The sequence below is a fragment of the Anabas testudineus genome, chromosome 19 (genome assembly GCF_900324465.2).
Source record: "Anabas testudineus chromosome 19, fAnaTes1.2, whole genome shotgun sequence".
In the NCBI taxonomy this organism is placed as follows: Eukaryota; Metazoa; Chordata; class Actinopteri; order Anabantiformes; family Anabantidae; genus Anabas; species Anabas testudineus.
In genome coordinates, this window is record NC_046628.1 from 3,961,785 (window position 1) to 3,982,340 (window position 20,556).

General features: G+C 41.7%; 1 protein-coding gene across 5 annotated transcripts in view; it reads left to right on the top strand.

Moving 5' to 3' along the window:
- The window catches only part of spata20 (spermatogenesis associated 20), a 29,949-nt gene extending 11,279 nt beyond the window's left edge, over positions 1–18,670 (top strand). For 2 of the 5 annotated variants that reach the window (XM_026351579.2, XM_026351581.2), the window contains exons 13-16: positions 1,695–1,903; positions 5,053–5,252; positions 5,927–6,007; positions 17,663–18,670. In XM_026351579.2, the coding sequence (XP_026207364.1) occupies positions 1,695–1,903; positions 5,053–5,252; positions 5,927–6,007; positions 17,663–17,857 (685 nt within the window). In that variant the 3' untranslated portion in view covers positions 17,858–18,670. Of the gene's footprint in view, positions 1–1,694; positions 1,904–3,990; positions 4,096–5,052; positions 5,253–5,926; positions 6,008–17,662 lie in introns of those variants that run through there. The other 3 variants (XR_003298301.2, XR_003298302.2, XM_026351582.1) reach the window with 3 other exon arrangements.
- Positions 18,671–20,556: the final 1,886 nt, after the last annotated feature.

Sequence of the window (20,556 nt, forward strand, 5' to 3'; positions counted from 1 at the left end):
TGCTGTTGTAAAAATGATGAAAATGATGAAATGATATGTTTACTTGCTACTTCCAGTAGAATTCTCCCTCTTAGACTTATTCAGGGGGAAGTGAAGTAGGTTGTGTATGAGAGAACCATTATGGAGCTATTTTTATAAAACCATCTACGAGTGCTATGATACGGTAGACTGACAAGGTGTTTTATCTTTGCTCTCAGGGAAATGACTCATTTAACACGCACTATTAAAGGTGCGACTGAAAAGGCTGAGTATATTGGAAAGGCTTTTGCATTTTATTCTGTGTGTCAGTGAGGCCCTCTTGAGGTCTTGTCTCGGGCTGTCATCTCTGTTGTTGGAGACACCCCAGCTAGATGACATGTCGTTGTGCAATAGAAGCATGCTCTGGGTGGAAAAAGTGCGCTGGGTTGGGAGCGTGTTGGTGGTGCGGAGAAGGAGGCATCATTATACAACTGACTCATGTTGGTAATTGCCATATAACCTACCAAATTATTTTGCGATGTACACCTGATTAACTTTCCCACTTCCAGATTGAAAGCTCTGTAAAGTTTCTACTTCCATTGGTTCCATTAGCATAGCATAGACACCTTTTCTTTTTGTTTGAAATTTGCATATTAGTCCAAATAGTCGTCTCCATTGGGGTAACACTGCACTGGCAGTGTCCTGCCCAATGCAAACATGCCTGCTGTCTCACTTATGACGCTGTCTGTCTGGAAAAGAGATGCATAGATATGACTTCTCGTATTCCCACGACCTCCACATGTGCTTCACCCCCACCGAAGCCCCCTCCTGTTTTCAGCCACTTGACCCTCAGCCACCAGTCTCGCCTGAGACTGCACTATCTGGCTTCCTGTCACCGTTCATCCTCCTGCACTCACCTAGATAGAGTGCCATTGTGGGAACTGGACGCCGATGGGCTATTGTTATTGTAGTGTAGACAGATGGAGCAGAGAAGCTGGAATAACAGGATTATTAGTGGTTGGCTGTAATTACTAAGTTGTTCATTCTTTCATCCATCTGTGTCTCATGCCTGTAGATTTAGAATTGGAGGTGGAGGTGAATAGAGGATTTCAAAAGAAGAAGAAGGGCAAGCAGAAATGAAAAGAAAATAAAAAAGAAAGTTTAAGACGTTAATTGAGAGATAACAGAGGAAACAACGTGGTGGAGGTAGGCAAAGTGGCAAAACGCATGCTAGAGTGAGGAACGGTGGTCAAACTCAAACTACTGTCCTGCACTTGAAACTCAAAAGACAGTGTGTGTGTGTGCTGCTTTGTGTGCACGTTTCACTGTCTCTGATGCCTTCTGTGACAGTCACAAAGAAAGCACGTGAGTAATTTCCCATAGAGAAGATGCTTTAGGGAGGGATTAAACTCAGTTTGGTGTTTGTATCAGAATGTAGCCCTGTACTGTCCCAAATAATTCCTTCAGGCTTTTTAGAGTCTCAATTACCAACGACTCTGCTGGGTTTCTTTCCTGTCTTCTTAGCAAACATGGCTTGATCTTCTTTAGGGCTTATAAACACACTTTTTCAATATTAAAGACGAGGGAAAAAACTGCAGCTGAACTAGTTCACCAACATGAACTGTCCTAACAGTTCTTTTCTTTCAACATTCAATGAATTCTTAATGGAAAATATCTTCTCAGCTCTTCTGTCACTTCTCTGATTCTAATTCCTCTTCTCCCTCTACGATCTACAGATCCCCCCCTATCTCTGGCTTCCTGGATGATTATGCCTTCATCATTTGTGGCTTGCTGGATCTGTATGAGGCCACGCTGCAGACAAAGTGGTTGCAATGGGCTGAGGAGCTGCAGCTCAGGCAGGACGTAATGTTCTGGGATGACCAGGGTGGAGGCTACTTCTGCAGCAATCCCAACGACAGCACTGTCCTGCTGCAATTGAAAGAGGGTGAGGGATGAATGATCGATGTACACTGAGACATTTTACCTGTGGAGATACTAGTAAAAAAGTAAAAGTTTAGACGTTTAATTTGATTCTGTTAAATAAAATGATAAGTAATTGATGCTAGTCCTGCTGGCAGTGGCTCGAATAGGTTGAGAGAAGGAAGGAGACACTGATGACAGGGGTAGGATTAATAGTGCAGTCTCAACATGCTTCTGTGGCTCAGACAAGTTGAAGGATTGATGGCTCATACATATGGATAAATAACAGATTTGAGCTCTTCACAGCAGGGAGTGTGCTAATGTCAACACATAGCTACAATTTACCCACAGTGATTTGAAAGAACAAAACATGCTCGCACAAATAAAGAGCAGTCATTGATTTGAACTGAGGGAGTATTAGTGGTTGGGTGTAATCACTAATTCGTTCATTCTTTCATCCACCTCTGTCTCGTGCCTGTACGGTATATCCTTCAGCGTGGACATTTCTGCTATAATATTACTGCCACTTTTACTCCATTGCGGTGAGAGAATGAAAGAAGGGAGCAAAGATATATTGACATCCCCTTCCTACCTCTTTCACCACAAAAGCAGGCTGATGCTGTGATTCTGCAGCTACTTTGATCAACAGACCTGTCAAATCTGTCTCCATTCTGTCTCCGGGTCCATCTGCTTACTGACAGATTGAAACAGCACACACAATATACAGTGGGAATGTGAAATAAGGTCTGCTCCTGCCTCATGTCATCTCACTTACATCTTAACTTCATCCTGAAGCTTTTTAACTTCTTTTTTGTGTCCAAAATTTTTAAGTTCATTTATAAGATGGGCCATTGATATTAAACATAATAGCAATTTTCATCTTTCAGAAATGAGAGAGGACAACTAGCATGACTGGAGCCTTTTTAATGGTAATATAATAATAATAATAGTAACAGTATATATTATAAGATATGCACAGAGTGAACAGACTATATAATAGTTTATTAAATCTATTGAACTCCAATTCCTGTTTGTTTAGGCCGTCCAAGTTGTAAGGCGTTCAGGGACAGTACAGAGTGTTGGACATCTGTGTTTTGAGAGGCCGTAACAAGATTGATCTTACATTTTCTTTTTCTTAACGCGTGATGATTTACAAGCTCTTTACACATAATGTTCTAAATCACTATGACGTTTAATGTTAGAAAGCTGCACAATGTCTGTAGCCAAAGGCAGGTTTTTGTTTCGAAGGATTGATGGGATGTACAGTAAGCGTGAAGGGTTCTGACCTTGACATGGACTGCATCCATTCTTGCATCCCAGCTGCCAATCAGCTCCTCCAACTAATGGCTGCTGGCAGTATATTGCAGTTGAGAGAAGCTGACACCTTGTAGACCTGCAGACATTCCCCCTTGATCTGTCACACCAAAGTTTCATGCCTGTTTCTTTTTGTTTTTGCTTTTATAGTCCGCTGTCTGACAGCAGCTATCTAATTTAACAGCTTACACACTTCCACAGTTTCTTCCATTCCTCTTCTCGTTATTTTTCCTGTAATTAATGGAAATTAACTTGTTATTGTGACACTACTAATATATTTTTAAGAAAGTGTCTGTGACAGATACAGTAGCTTGTTGTAAATAGTTCAGACAAGGCCAGGATACCATGAATGAAATTGGGAAACCGTGCCAAAGCTAACAGTTATTCTTGTTAAGAGCTGTTGACAGATCAAAGATGATGGCTGCTTATCTGTGTTCAGGAGTGCCGCTGTCACACCTGCATCTGTGTGTGTTTATGGGAGCCAACGCTCGACGAGAGGTTTCTCATCCGCGAGGATTGACTGTGCCATTATGGTGGCAGCGCTGTGTAGGGTTGAAGCCCATTAGTGACGCTACAGCCGCTGCAGTGTGGACGCCTGTCCCAGCAGCATAGTCTGTCACTGCAAGATGGATTACCCCACCACAGTGCCACTTTCCAACTCACACATACTACACTTTCCTGTGTTTGTGTGTTTTCGAGTATTCAGTTTGAGGATGTATTCTGATTTTTATTTTGATAAATGAGCTGCATTTGGTAAAATTTTTGATTTAAGAGTCTTTGTCTTGTGTTTTTGTCCAGAATATTCTTTCAGATGAATTCCCACTGGACTGAAGTAAAAGGTTTAATGATACATCCGCTCAAACCCAGTCTGCTGAAAAACACCAGACATCAAACTTTCATGAGGTGTTTTCATGAGTCTTTTTATTACTGCAGTTTAATATGTTTATGTGACCTCTGCCAACATTTTTCACTTTGTAACCCTTTCCAGCTTTATGTAAATCAACATTTCTTGATCGTAGATCCTCTAAAAGCTCTTCTTGGCGAGGCATGGATCTCGTAAGCGTATACTATTTGTGTGGAGCAAACTCGAACTAGCTCTAGTCCACACCCTTAAAATAATTTTCTTCCAGGTATGCTAACACCTGACTCTAATTAGTTTTTTTTTTAGGTCATTATTCAAAGGGTTCACACACATTTCCCACTAGCATTATGAAGTTTTTATAGTTGTTTTCAATAAAGACATGTAAGATCAGATTTTTTTTGCGTTACTCTTTTATGTACATTTTATTTGTTAATACTTTTCATTTCATTTTATGACAAATTAATGCAGAAAACCATAAAAATCTTATGCTAAAAATATTGCAAACGCACTGTACAGTAGAACGTGTGAATGTGCATTATTCTCTTTTTTACACACAGTCTTAAAACAGTGGCATCAGGGCAGTGTTTCGAAAAAAGACAGGTAGCATGAGGTCTTGAGGTTATGAGAACCCTCCCCCATCCCTAGGCTCTCATTGGACACTGATAAGAGATAAGAGCCAATCACTCATGACACAACAGGGTTGAGTCATGAGCTCATCTGGTCAATCACATCACACCTCGTGCTGTGACTCTGGGATGGGGGACCAAGCATCTAAACCTGATTTCTCACCTTAAAGGACTGTCTCACTGTCTATTGGCCTCTTTTGTATTTATGTACTTTATTCTGTATAAATTTTGCTTTGAATGGGGGATCAATAAAGTGTTAGTATTCTCATTTAATTTAAGACCTTAATACAACTAAACGACTAAATATCTAAAATGTTTGGCAAAACATACGAACACATGATAGTTATGGTATCTTTGTGTGTGCTTTTTCAGATCAGGACGGAGCCGAGCCCAGTGCTAACTCAGTGTCAGCGTCCAACCTCCTGCGTCTTTCCCACTACGCTGGAAGACAGGAGTGGCTCCAGAAATCCCAACAGCTGCTGGCAGCCTTCTCCGACCGCCTCACCAGAGTTCCCATAGCCCTGCCTGAAATGGTCCGCGCTCTCATGGCCCAGCACCACACACTTAAGCAGGTTATTCACATCATCCGCACACATGCACACATGATGCAAATGTGTGTTTTGAGCCACTTGTTGCTTTAATTGTTGCTACCAGAACGCTGGCTTTGTACTATTTTCAACTTGTCCAGAAATGGGTTTTAATAATTAATACTTTTAATACTAATACTAATTTTAGGTCATTGGAGGATGACAGCGCTCTACAAAAACACTCACTTAATCCCTGGACACACTGACTCTGAAAATCTTCTTCTTCTCCTTGTTGTTGTTGCCGTACATTTAATGGGCTATTTGTGCGATTCAGCCTCAGTTATATAATCAGATTTAAAATATTAACACCCTCAGTTAGCCTGAAACCACTAAAACCAGCACGGCAGCAAATAACGACTGTAGTTACCCTGAAGTTTCCTGGTGACCCTAAGAAAAGTTAATGTGGAGGCATGTGCTGTGCTATCAGTGGAAGGAAACAGCCATAGGAGAGCCAGAGCATGGAGAAGAGTTAACCTGTAGAGGATTCGGGATGATAGGGCGAGGGTAGCAAGGTCAGGGGTGAGGTGGGGTGAGCCATTCCCAGGGAAAACACCTGCTTCCCTTGTTACTGCTACAAATCACTCCCTCCTACTTATTTCAATCAGTTCATACTCTCATCTCGTGAGCTTTCTGTCCTAACATTTTCTATTTTTTTTAAGATTGTGATCTGTGGACAGAGGGACGCCCCTGACACCACAAGTCTTCTAACAGCTGTCAACTCCCTCTTCCTACCACACAAGGTGAGTTTCTGGATCCTGTCTGTGTTTGTCTGAAAGAGGAATGCATCGTCTTGACAAACGTGTTGGGACAAATGTGTCACCGGTCCCCAGATAAACCTGAAGCACAGACAATAGATATACACTGATTTACTCCTAACAGCAGTGTCTCCATGGTGGCAGCAGATTCACAATAACCTTTGAAAAATGGAGTCACAAGAACACACAGATGCAGAACGGAAGCGACCTAGAACAGCGCCTGGGGTGTTGGCTGGTTTAAGTGTCAGTCTTTAAAGGTCAGCCTGAGCTCCTCTCCTCAGTGTATTAACTTCCCAGATACTGTATCTGTTTTGAAGCATTAGTTGACTTTAATGCCCTTCCCTAGTGTAAGAAGTTTGTATCTGTGCATATGCAAGTTTTCCTGCAAGCTCTCAAACGAATGTTGTCTGGCTACACAACATTTCCTGTTTCCACATTTTATCACTTGTTTTATGCTCAAATGTTTACTTCCTTTATATCATTAGTTTAATGCTGCCTTTATATCAACATCTGATTGAAAAAGGTGTAACTCAACTGTGTTACACCAGGCTCTGTGCAATATGGACTCTATCAGTAACATCAGTTGTCGATAAGTTCCAAGATGATGGTAAATAATTTTGTGACTACTCTAAAAGCCATCACTAACAGACTAATGTTAGCGGAGCATAGAAACAAACTGGTGCTAACAAATGAGAGCTAAGACGAAACAAAGAAACGTTATCAGTAACACGGTGGAGCGCTTGACTTCCCTCTCTCCAATTTCTTTACCAGTTTGCTTTGTTGTCAGTTATGTTTCACTTGTACCCAACACCTCTGATAGTGTTTAAATACATTGATTGCATGGGAAATGTCCATATATCTTAGAATGTGATTTAATTAATTGACTTTTAAAGTTAGTCTTAACTGTGTGTAGATTTGATAATTTATTAATTAGCTCTGTAAAATGAAGGTGAAGCATTTTCAGGATACATTTGAACAAACTTTTTCATTACTCAAAACGCACAGAACGAGTTGTTTCTAAGCAGCTTACACAGCACCATAGGCCAGAATCAACAGTCAGTTATGTTTCATATTGTACTTCTTGTGTACACATGAGTAAAGGCGCACAGTGCACTGGAGTGAGAGCCTGATGCTGATGCCCAGATTTCTGTTTCTGAATTGAATTATATCAAACTAAGCCACGCCTTTAGATTAGCCTGCTGCCTTCATTTTATGTTGAGTAAGTCTGTGACTTTCCTCATAATGCTTATGTTTTTTTATCTTGAAAGAATAGGGGCTGTTCATCTCAGTGGGTATAACCTTGTTAAATCTGCAGTAAGAATATTGTTTAGGCATAATTGTCTTAATATTTTAAACAAAAAGAAATGGTAGAGCAAAGGCTTTGCCTTAAAAACTGGATTTGGTGGTAGGTTTGCTTCTGTTGTGAACAGAAATCTTCTATAATAGAGTGCTACATACTAGTTGAAGAAGGAAAACAAATGAAACACACAGATATCCACAGCTTCACCACTCTGATTGTGTGACTGCTCACTGAGCGCTGTTTACTTAACCAGCCCGTAACCGAAATTAGATCAGTAAATTAAAGCAGCAATTGTCCAGTGACACGCACATGCACGCACACACATACACCCTCACATTCAACAAGACGCTACTGAAATATAGATGAGTTGTGCAGTATCAGGCGGTTGCTGCAGTTACATCAGGCCATTCCAGATCCCTGCAGAGAGACAGATACCGAGGCTGAGCCAGATAGAGCCATTATCAGGATGGATCTATTCTTAAGGGGATGTATCAGTGTGTCCAGCCATGCTGGTCACATGCTGGGCCCGGTTTCTGCTAGTCAAGTAATCATGGGGTTCTCTTTGTAGTAGACTATAAGCTCAATAAATATTAATATTAGTACTAGTAAAAGGTAGGAAATGTAATGTAATGTTAGCTTTAGTCCATTTGATAAATGTGTCTCTTGGTATGCGTGGCTTTGTAACACCTGCAGTTACCTCGTACAGGAAAGTATTTGCAGGTCATCACCCCAGCATTTGTGTACGTGTTTTTTGTCTAATTAAGATAAGCTAAAAGCTATTTTCTGAATTCAGTTCAATCTAATAAGACCTCAGCCTGATGGAAGGTGCTGGCCTGTGTCTGCTAATGAAGGCAGTAATGGCAGAGCTGAGGACACAAGAGGAATTGAGTTTTAACAGCATCGTACAGTGAAGGATGGGAAAGAGATTGTGGTGACTGCAGGAACCCAGTGGGACCAATAAGATGGTCCCACTGGGTTACCACAGGGGCCAATAAGTTGGGAAAAGAGAAAGAAATACACAGACAAAATAGGATGAGCCTCATTGTATTTGAGTACCCCTGAGTGGCGGGTTTTTCTTACTAAAACAGATAGTATGCCATATAAGTGCCCAAAACTAGATTTCAGTTGTATTACCTCAGTCACAGAATGTAACGCTGGAACAGCATGTGCTTTAGAAATGTGTGTGTTTGCAGAAGCTTGACTGAAAAAGATCCTGCTCTGTGAGTGACACAAAGGTTCCCGATCTTTTTATTTTTTGAATTTTCCCTACTTCTGAAGAGCTTTTATTCAGCCTCAGAGTGAGATAGATGCAAAGTTGTAGATAGAAAAAGAGACAGGAGGGAGAGTGTCTCCAGATGTTGAACAGCCGGCCATTAGTGGCAGTAGCAACAGTGTTGGCCAGGCCAAGATGTGATGATCGAGCAACACTAAACCCACACACACACAGGCTCATACACTCATCCTCAGGGATGAGATACCACCCTCCCAGCAGAGTAGCACCACTGCCTGCAGCAGCTGTGAGACACACACTCTGACAAGTGCAAGTGTGTGTGCACACACACTTTTCAGTGTCCCCTGCCCAGAAGCATGTTCACATATAGTAACAGATGCAACATAATGCAATGAAACATATTCTGGTACATATGCTCACATGTAAATCAAACCACACACATAAACATGACATGTCACGTGTATCTGTTGTGAACACTCAGGCATTAATCATGAATTTACTAAAGAGAAAAAAAGGGGCAGCAGCAGCTGATAATGAAATTAGGTAATTAATTAGTATAAGTAGAGAATGGGAGTCTATGAGAACGTGCATGATGGGATCATGTGCAGTAAGTGCCAAGGATGGGAAGTGGGAGGATGTTAAATTGGATAAAATGTAGAAAGACGATAGAGAAGGATTGCACTCCACATTACATTAGGTAGGTACAGTATGAGCAGAGAACATGTCTAACTTAAATCCAGTTACTCGTTGCCTGTTGTCCTGGTTTGAGGCTAAGATGCTAATCCAAACACACACACACACATTCTTAGATCTTTCTTCACTTACAGCAATTTATCTACTATTTTAATTGGCTATGAGAGCCTGAGCTTCTCAGTTCACCCCGAGCTCGTGCTGCACTTTGCGCTTGTTGGAATCAATTACAGCAATAACAGTCACACTGCAACATTGCTCTTAATTGTAATTGCTCCAATAAATTGTGGTTAATTTTTCTATTACACAGAAATATAGCCTGATTAATGTTGGGTCTAGGTTTGTTGATTGTGGAGACACAGAAGCTGTGTGAGGGTGGGGGGTTGGAACACAAATACAGATTGTGTCTTAATAGCAATTATTCCCCTCCCCTCCCCACACCCCCTTATTTTTCAGCTGTGTTTGTTTTTCTGTTCTTTCCGATACTGACTTAAGCCATTCTAACAATCATTTGCACTTTCATAAGCACATTTGTCCCAATGAAACATCATTACTAATAGTTAACTGCTATAAGTGGACCTGCACATGTGGGTCTCATAACCATTTTTATGTTATATATCTTTAACGTCTTTAATTTGGACACTAATTGTTCACTCAAGGTATTCCACCATAATATTAAGAGAAAACATTAAGAGAAGCACAGGTGTAAATAATAAAAACGATGATCCATTTTTGCTTTAGTCAAAGTCCTGGTGTTTTGCATGTTCGCATGTAAAATGTAGTTTCAGTTGTGATTCTACTATGGTTTTTGTCCTGGTGCACTTACAGTTTAGAACAGCATAGGAAGAAAGGACCTGCTCATTATGCAAACCATAGAATCTCCTTTGTAAAGCACAGTGTCATGAATTGGTCTGGCATGGCTACTTCTGTTGGAGCAGGCTTACCTGTCTTTATAGATAATGGTAGAATTCAGAGCAACTGCCATTTACAAAAAAATGCATAATTGAAAAATGCAAGTAATTAGGAGTTATTGCAAACCAAATGGATTTGCAAAATTAATATTGAGTTGCATTTGCTTTAAAATGATCTGTTCTAATACTGTGTAGGTGTAAATACCAGATATAAAACACATAAAAGCCTAAATTCAATTCAAGTTTTGTCTCACATCCATCATATGTATTTACAGCAAATATAAATGACTTGTAAATGTGGCATCTAGAACACGTAACCAACGATGGATTAAACCCAAACTTAAACCCCTGCTACTGTTCATAATGTCTCCTTTAAATATCAGCAGCTGCATTTGTTGTGGAGATTAGCAGATCTTGATTTGACAGTTGCAAAAAAATCATCCAAAATCCTGAGAAGTACAAAGCCCTCAAGGTTTCTCTCTCTGTCTTTCTTTTTTTTCATCAGAACATTAAGAGAGCATTGTTTCTATGTTCTGGTAAAGCAACACATCTTGGCAGTAATTTTAGCAACAAATCAAAGGATGAATTAATGTCAACTGAAGTTTTACACGTGTGCTCTTTTTTGAGTTGAATAATTTATTTCAAAGACTGAGGTTCCCATTGTGATTTCCCATTGTTAGCCTGATTACCACTTGTCAGCGCTCCTTATTAATCAGTCACAATTGTGTGTTTGGCCCCCAAAATACTGTTCACCTATGTCTTTGTGTCAGTGTTACACTGTTAGAGTCAGAGAGTCACAGCAGTCAGTTTTGCTGTCTGTCTCTGGGGTGCACTTAAGTACTGAAAGTCGTACTGATGCAGTAGGGAAATGGGGCGGCAGTAGGTGTTCAGGAGAAACACAAGAAGGTTGTGATAGTGAAAGATGCGGAAAGAAAGAAGATATTAGGGATAGGACTGTTCCTTCTTTGTCTTTCTTTTCCCTGGAGAGTAGAGTGGATAGAGGAGGACAGAGTGGAATAGATGATATACAGTATAGTGTAGAAAGGCAGAGGGAAGGGAGGAACATGGCCCTTGAGAGGAGAGACAGTCATTCTTGAAAGCATCTGTGGAGGGAGGTCCCTAACGAGACCTTAGAGACGTGGGAAGAGTTAGTAGGGTGACAGTGAGGGCAAGACAAGTGAGGGAAGGAGGGAGATAGAGAGCCTCGTCAGAGGCTAACTAGGTCTGGTAACAACACAGAGCCGGAGAGGATTAGAGCTGGACAGTCTCACAGTCCTCCTCTGTGACCTCTGACCTTCGTCTCTCTAATCTGTCTATCCCTGTCAATCCTTTGGTTGGAAATTAAGGATTTTATCTCCAAGCTTCTGTCTCATAATTTCACCATGTGCCAATATGTCCATAAAGCTATATGGAGGGTGTACACTCTGGATCCAGCTGAGAATGGACAGCTGTACTGGTGTTGTTTGAGACATAAACCTCTCCCTGTGCTTGTCTCTTGTCTTTATACTGTATGTGCTGCAGTCCAGCTTGATAAATAAAACCCACACTGAGTAGGTAAGGTGTCCATGTTTGCATCTGTGCTTACACACACACACACACACACTGCATATAATTAGTGATATAACAGACATCCAAATTTAACTAACTATGGTTATATTTATATTCTATATGTGGAGGAGGGTTTTGCTTGGGTTACAGGACTGTGGCAAAAAAATCATTTATTATTTGACAGCACAGACTGCAGATTAAATGTTGCAAATATTTAGAGTCTAATATTATTATTATTATTTCAGTTTGTTGGCATAGCAAATGGATACCTTCACTTAAAATACTTAATTTGTGCTTAACATATTTAAACACTGTAAAAAACATTTAATTAAACATAGGAAACGTTGAATTTTCATGTAAATACTACTAATCGTGGTAAAGGTGGTTGGATTCTACCATTGGTGTGTGTTTGTGTCTGTTTGTGTGTGTGTGTGCTTGCACTGTAAAAGCATTTAGAGTACCAATAAAGTAGAAGAGTGCAGACCATCTATTACTAACAGTTTCTTTGGTCATTAATAGTGAACGACTCAAAGCAAACAGTTCTGTTTATATAGGAAGTTCAGTAAGCACAGCCAACTACTGCACTATGAAAAACTATCCACAAAATAAATTATAAATTCATTTAATTTATTATCTTTTGATACAAACAGCCTAGATGTCCTTTCTACATACATCCATACATTTTCACCAACCTTATGATTAACTGGTAATTTGTACTTGATTTACATATAAATGTAATAAAACATTTAAATAATTCTGAGCAAAATGACAAATGAAACAGTTCTTAAATATCAGGTTACAGTTTTTAGACCTCTATGTGGATAATATATCCTAGAGTGTAAAAAATACTACATAAACCATCTCAAGATGCTGTAAATCTGCAAAAATATCGACACTTAGAGTAGTGGACAGTTAGTGGCTGTAGCAAATCCTCAACCTGCTCCAGCAAAAAAGTTCATTTTATATATTAGATCAAATATATACATTAAATGACTGGGGTTTGGGGGTTTTCAAAACATGAATGACCTACACTTTGCATTGTCCCTAAATGCCTCACCACCTCAACATAAAAACTTAGTTAAAGGAGAAGCATGAATAGTTTGTGCAAGTCGTTTTGGTCGGCATTAATAGGAACCTCAACAACAAGTAACTTTATTGATTATGATGTTTCAGAGATGCTTGAGGGGAAAGAGGATAAGAATCGCACTAAAATGAGATGTGAGCTGCTACAGCGGACTTCCTCCACAGTTTGGTTTAACAGCCTGTATGTTCCAAACAGCAATACTCTGACACATAACTAAGTTTACAGTCTCCTGTGATGAGCTGGAAAGAAAGCGGAAATTTTAAAGTCTTATTTCCAACTCTAACCTGCTGTGTGACTAAGAGCTAATGAAACACCTCTCGTGGAGTCCAGCAGTCTTTAATCTCACACATGCAGTCGCCAGTGGTCCTCAAGGGTCATCAGTGTTCACTGGCCATTCGGCACAGAGTGACTGTACAGCAAGAGCCAACACCTATGGCACTATGCAGTCTAGAGCAAAGTCATGTTTTATTTTTTGAAAGTAGTCATTTAATGCAAATTATAACTAGAAGTGCGTCAGAGTGGGTGCTAAGCACCGTGTAACGTGGTTTTGTACACATCCTTTCTAAAAGTGTTATTTCAGTTTTCTAACTGCAGTCTAGAAACGTCTACTGCAGCGCCACCGTGATATTTAGCCTGTAAAACCCGCTCAGAAAATGTTCTAACATGGTAGTTCTAGGTGTTTTTCTACCAGGTGTAGTAGGTACTGTATGTAGGTTACCTGGGTGATGGTGTTGTGAAATATCATTTTTTGTAGAAAGTGTTGTTACAGTTGAGTCAGTACCTGAAGTTATGACGTTTGCTTCATTTCCCTCTGGCCTCATATCGCTCATATGTCAGACTTCATCTCCTTAACATTTTGAACTGGACCAGATGAGAATTCCCTTTCATCTGAAAACTCAACATAAGCTGATGAAGCATGCCGTAGGTGTCGCGATTGCACTGAAGAGGGTGGCTGTTAATTCTACACAGACACCAGGGCGTCCTCACGTGCCGCTGCAGACGCCGATGATTCAGTGGAGAGCGGCCTGTAGAGACTGTCAGCAGCTGCAGACTGATGACTGCTGTGACAAAGGACAGAGCACACTGCTGGAACAGGCTCGCAATACTCACTCTAGCTCAGGTCGGGAGATGTGTTTAGGCTATTTCGTAGGTATCATAAAAATTCCTAAACAAAAGGAACTTTATGTTTTCTTTGGTTTCCAAACTAAATGTCACCAATAAGTGCAACCAAAAGGTAAAATAGCAACACAAAAAATGTGTGAAGATGGCAGAGAAGCAACTTCCTTTGAAGATGGTAACATAATAAATTAGAAACTAGGGCTGAATGAACGTTAAGTTGACACCATATGATTTGTTATATTTCTTAAATGTTTGTAGTTTTGACGCCGGGTTATTATGATGATTGAACACGTTCCTTCATGACAGTGTGTGTATCTGTGTGTGAAGGATGGAGGAAGTGAATCCCATTAAGCTTAGTTGCACACGGAGCCGCCTGGGGTACGACGGCAGCTCTCACCAAAGTGTCCGTCGCGTTCGTTTTTAAACGCGTGTGCAGTGATGTTTTACCCTGTAGCAGTACTGAAAACGCGAGGGGAGGTGGATGTGTTTGTTTGGGCTGATTGAATCAATCTCATTTATTTTTATTTTGCGTGTGATGTAGTGTTGATTTGTTATCTCTCAGGTGGTGGCACCAGTTTCAAATCCATTTTTATTTTTGATCCCATTGATTCCCATTTAGTTTTAGTTCCACTAAATGTTTTAATAGTATCATAGAGTTTTCATGTTGTGGACTTGATTTCACTTTATTATAGGTCCAGTTTTAGTGTTAGGAATGTGAATAATAACAGTGAGTGTGTTCATTCACATAATATTACAGGAAACAAGGAAAATAACTTGGTATTTGAAATGAAATGGTTTGAAATAGTGTGATACAACGCTACCATTTGTTCCTGACAACCGACTGACATTAGTTTTATTCTTATGTAAATCATTTTAATCATCATCTAAGTGTCTGAGGATGTATGTGTGTGCCTGTCCTGGTGCGGCGGTCCAGATGTCAGGTTGAGCAGGTTCCCTCACGTCAGTATGTATATCTGTGTGAGAGCGAGAAAATAACAAAACGACAAGGACGGAGGAAGTAAATCTCCTCATGCTCAGCTGCACACGGCTCTGTTCACAGCCACTGTCATCAGTCTTCCCGAGGTATGACAGCGGCTCGTACAAATGTGTGTTTGGTGTGTTCATCATGTTTCTTTGGCTCTACCTCCTTGACAGAGGTTGGCCCATAAGTCACTAGATGGGATAGAAACCGAGAGGAGGGAAAACATTAAAATGGTTCCTGAAGACGTGTGTGTGTGTGTGTTTCTATGGCTATCATTGTGAGGACCAGCATGAATTTTTATTTGCGGTGGTTAGGGTTAGGGTAAGGCAGTACATGTGATAGCTGGAGAATTGAAACAGAGTAGATTAACATGGCCGTCGCGGCAGTAGGGGCTAGAGAATCAATTATGTCAATGAGAGTCCCCACACTGACTGCCATACAAAAGTGTGTGTGTGAGTGTGCACATTTGTGTGTCACTGTCAGCACAGGTACACTGTGTTCTTTTAAAGTGTCTGAGCTCGACTGGTTTGGCGGAGTGAGAGAAGCCGAGTGGGAGGGAGCTGTCAGTGTGGGGACGTTTAACGGGTGGGAGTTGTGTGACTGTGTTGATGTGTGTTTGTTTCAGGGTTGCCCAGTGTATGAGGGGATTAACCCTGTGGGAGTTGGAGACTGTGCTCTCATGTGTAGCCAACTGTGCTGTCTGTTACAGCTTCGCACACACACACACACACGCACACACACACACACAGACACACACAGAGTCCAAGACCACACACTTTGCATCCACTTTATCACATTCACTTGACTTGTATATACGTTTGCACATAATCTGTCTCCCTGTCTCTCACTGCTGCAGTGTTTCGGCATCACTGTCTCTCCCACACACACACGCACACACGCGCACACACACACACACATACACACACACACACAGATACAGACGTCCTTGTGGGTTCCCGGGGGGTGTGTGCAGATAGTGTTGTTGTGACACAGACAGACTACAGTGTGACCTTTAAGTTGAGGGCGTGTGGCTGGATGTGGTCTGGGCACAGGGAGGCACCGCATGAAGTTGACAACCGAACGGAAGAGTCAAGACCAAGAGGACTAGGTTGGACCTGGGAGGGAAATCCTCCTCCTGTCTCCATAGCAACGGTCACACCATTATAGCTACATTCCATCACACTCCTTAACAGCCTTCCCAGGTGTGTGTGTGTGTGTGTGTGTGTGTGTGCGCACTGTAATGCCTAAAATTGTTAACAGGAAACCATCTACAGTGTCAAAAATATATTTTCTTGAAGCTTTGTCACCCAAGTAGAGAATAAGATAAAATAGAGCAGCACCACTCGATCATTCCCTAAAGACGAGATTTTTATCAGACCTTACATTTAGTAATAGAAACAGAAAGACCTCGCCGCTGCCGGCATTGATAGGTTCTTGGCATTAGATGTGCAGATGGCTACCGGCACAAATGAGCATCTAAATGGCTGAGTGGGACACACGGGACACATTGAGATGGCGGGTTAATGCGAACACGTAGCTCATAGAGAGAGGATGGAGAAGACGTGAACCATTCTGCACGAATGAATGCTGGCTCATACACCTTAAGAGGAAAGAGGAGGACTGAAAGCTCTAATGGACAATGTTGTGTAATGACCAGGGCTAGATTGAGGGTGTTGACAGGAACGTGCTAAACTAGGGAACCTGAGACACCCCCACAGTCGTGCTGGATGAAGTGAACTATAGTTATTGGACCTTTCTGCTCCTTCTGTCTTCCTGGCTCTTCCGTAGTTTATGTTGTCATTTCTCGCTGTGTTGTGAACCAGGTGTCGGCCAGGACGAGTGGACATTTGTTTGACAGGAAACTGCCTGAGGGACAAACAGGCAGCCCTCTTAACTTTGGTTGGCTGGCTCCACAACCACCAACTCACACACTGACCCAATACAGAGTGATGTAAAGAGAGCTTGTGTCTTTCCATCCTAAAGCTAAAACACATTCACACACTCCTCAGTAAATTCATTTCCAGTATTGAAATAAACAACACTGTTAGAGCAGTGCACTTTATTTCAGTTTTATATCTGCTGCAGGCGGAACACGTGAAGCACACATCCATCCACTCATACTATTGTCTTTCCTCTAGTGTGGGCATGAGACCAAGGCGGCCGCTGACCCACGACTGAATGTGTTATTTTTAGGAGCTTTGTTTTGTTTTTCTGTTTTGTTTTTTTTTTGTGTGTGTGTGTTTTGGGGGGGGGGAATTACATAGCTTTACTTGAAATATGCAAATTCACTGACTACACGCCCTTTGTGACTGGACAGCTGCTAAACAAAGAAAGGAAATCCAATCCATTAGCTGGAATGATTTTTTGGGCAATTTATGTGAATAAATTTAAATACTTGAATGAATCAAGAAATACAGCAAATAGAAAAAGTGGATTTGTAAGATGGTGACTAAAAACAAAAAAAAAAAGGATGTGAAGGACCAGAGTGTTTTACTGTACTGTATTTTGAAGGTGGGCCTTGTCTCTCACTAATCTAAACCAGTAGACTGGCCTAACTAATCGAAATAATGCTGCAGTAACCTGGTTTAATTTATCAACCCATTGCTGACTGAGGAAAAGTAAAAGGCTTTATCTTTGTTTTTCTACTTCACCTACAGTGTTATTTGTAATCTGTTACGTTTTTGTTCTGTTTCTTTCAGGTCTCTGACAATAAACACACATTTCCAACATACTACCCTCACCCTCATTCACTTTTATTCTGTCCCTCCTCACCAGGTCTTGATGCTCGTTGATGGCAGCGCAGACAATTTCCTGTGCCAGCGCCTGCCTGTCCTGTCCTCCATGTCCCAGCAGGGTGGTGCCGCCACAGCATACGTCTGCCAGGACTTCACCTGCTCTCTTCCTGTGACCGACCCCCAGGAACTGCGCCGGCTTCTGCTGGATGGGAACATAAAGATGCCAACAGAATGATGACCGAAGAAACCTGATCTTCCTATTCTTCAATAGGCAGCGCTAGTTTATGTTTGCTGTTTCTGGCTAAAGCATATAAATATATATATATATTTATAGTAGTGCTGCATTGGTGGGAGTAGTTACTGTGAGGTGACTGGGACCAGATCTGGAACTCCAGCCTTTTTTTTTTTTTTTTTTTTTTTTTTATATTTTAGCAAGACCAGCAAAGTATTACCTCGGCTATGAGCTGGAGCTGTAGCTCAGCCAGCTTTATGTGACAGTTTTGTCAGCGGAGCCATATTGAAATGCAGGTGTACAAATGTCCTTTAAAAAAAAAAACATGTACACCTGCAGCAGTGGCAGCTCACTGAAAATATGTAGCACTGAGAAACAAAGAACAGACCCTTAGTACCTTAACCCAGAAAAACAATATTTTGCAGATGAACCAATCTTCCCCGTTGTTCCTGCTCCCACACTCACGTCACATGGATGTGACAGTGGAGGCCGGCATGCCTTGGTCGTGTTAGTGTGTAAATAAGGTTAGTTTGCCGCTGTTTAGATGTCTCTGTGCACAGATTTCCTATGTTTATTGTGCATCTGTGTATAATTTATTTGGTAGAAACCTCTCAGTGGATGAGCTGCTGTGCAACGACCCTCCGTTTCCCATCTTCCCTCAACCCACTTTATTTGTCTGTTATCTTGGATTCAGTGTGAGAGGATTCTTCTCCACCTGTGCAGAGACTCGGCGAGCTTTTATCTCGAGGTTTGGACAACAAGAACACGCAGCATGTACACGCACAGCCCTGAATAATAAAGGTGTTTCTCTCATAAGCAGTGTCCGTTTCATTTGTGGAATGTTTGAAATGGATGTAATACAAAGATGAATAAGGGAAAGATGAGTCAACACGAGAAACATGATGTTTCTGTCGTGGCGCCATCTCATCCATCAGCGTACTGCAACAGCCCCTAGACCGTCTGCACTTGTTTTGCTTCTCTTCCTCTCTCCCCAGTTTTTTCAGCCAACACCGCCGCCGCCTCCCCCTCCCTCCCGCTTTTTCAGATCTGGCGAGGGCCCTGTCGCCTGAAGAACGAGGGAAGTCACTTTGGCAGACGGCTGCTTCTGTGCAAGAGCGAGAAATTGCCAAGAGAGGAAAACGGGGCAACATGGAGGAATGTGAGGCGCGGAGACAGGCAGGGATCGAGAGACGCGGGAAGAGGGATCACTCTGCTCCATTTTAGCTCCATTGTGTCACAGCTTTTGTCACTTTGGGGCCTTTTTTCATCTATTACCTCCAAATCACTCAGTGCACTTAATCTCCCCTTTCGTCCAGTGGTGCCACCTCTCTGTGGTCACAGACACACTCGTGTCTCTCTTTCATACCTCTGCTGTGGTGTAGCCCTGTAAGCATGTTAGAGCCACTGTCTTCACACACACATATTCACGCACCATTTATTATCCTCCTCCCTTCTTGCATTTCACTCCTCTCATTAATATTCTGCACTAATTGCTTTGATGAGCTGCACAAGCTAAATTTTAATTAGCGCCGAGATCGTTTGTTGACCTCATCTAATGTTTTAACCCACTAATTATGGAGCAGTATATGTGCCACAGATCAGTAATAATATCGATGATAGTTTTATTTGTATAGCACTGGAAACAGGCAAACAGCAAACAGAAAATATTCTAATGAAGTGCCCAAGCTCAGTTGAACATGTAGAGATTCCAAAGTAACAGTATAAACACACAAACTAACTCGTATTTGATATGTTGTGGAAAATCCTTTGCAGTCAATACCTGCCAGAAGTCCTCAGCCCACAGACGTCGGCAGACACCTTCATGCTGGTGCTCTCCCGGAGCTTCATTGCAGGCGCTTGTTAGTCTGGTCTACAGCAGGTGGAACGCAGCTCCATCAGGTAATTGATTGGTTATTGGCCAGTGAGGGATATTCCACCTGTTCACACTGAAAAAGCATTTAGTTTGCTTTGGCACTATGTTTAGGACTGTTGTTTACCTGCATTCATCCTGTAGCGTTTGCCAGCTGAGGAATCATCAATAAACGCTAGTGAGCCAGATGCTTTGGCAGCCACACGTGCACAAAGCAGAACAGAACCTGCACCAACGTTTCACACTTTACTTTATCCATCATTCCATGAAGGCTCATTTCTATTTCTATGTGATATGTCTGTACGGTGTAATGAGATGTTTCTCTGGTTCTAGGTGGAGATATTATTGAGTCCCGCCACAGTGTGTGAGGACAGTATACGTCTCTGTTTGGGATGAGAGCATGTCTCTCTAAAGCCAGGCTAAGCTAAGTGTGTGCGTGTTATTGTTCCTGCTATCAGATACGGCTGGTGTGCTTCAGTCTGTCTGTGTGATAATGAGGCCACGGGGGGCCGAGAACAGCGACACACTAACTTAGACAGAAAAGACTTTTCAGAGGCGGAGAGGGTGGGCTGGAGGGAGCTGGCTCATGGATGCTCTTATTTTTATCTCCTGTCAACAAAGCTCGAAAACCAGACGCGTCTTAAAAAACGTTTAAATAGGAAAATTGTGTTCAGTAAAAGAAAACTTTGATAAACTGGACGAAACCGGAGTTGGAAAAGTGTGTTGTGTTGTATTTGTGAAAACAGTTACTATAGCTGAGGGATGTGATCACAGCAGTGACAGTGTGTGTGTGTGTGTGTGAGTGTGTGTGCGTGTGTGTGTGGTAGTGTGC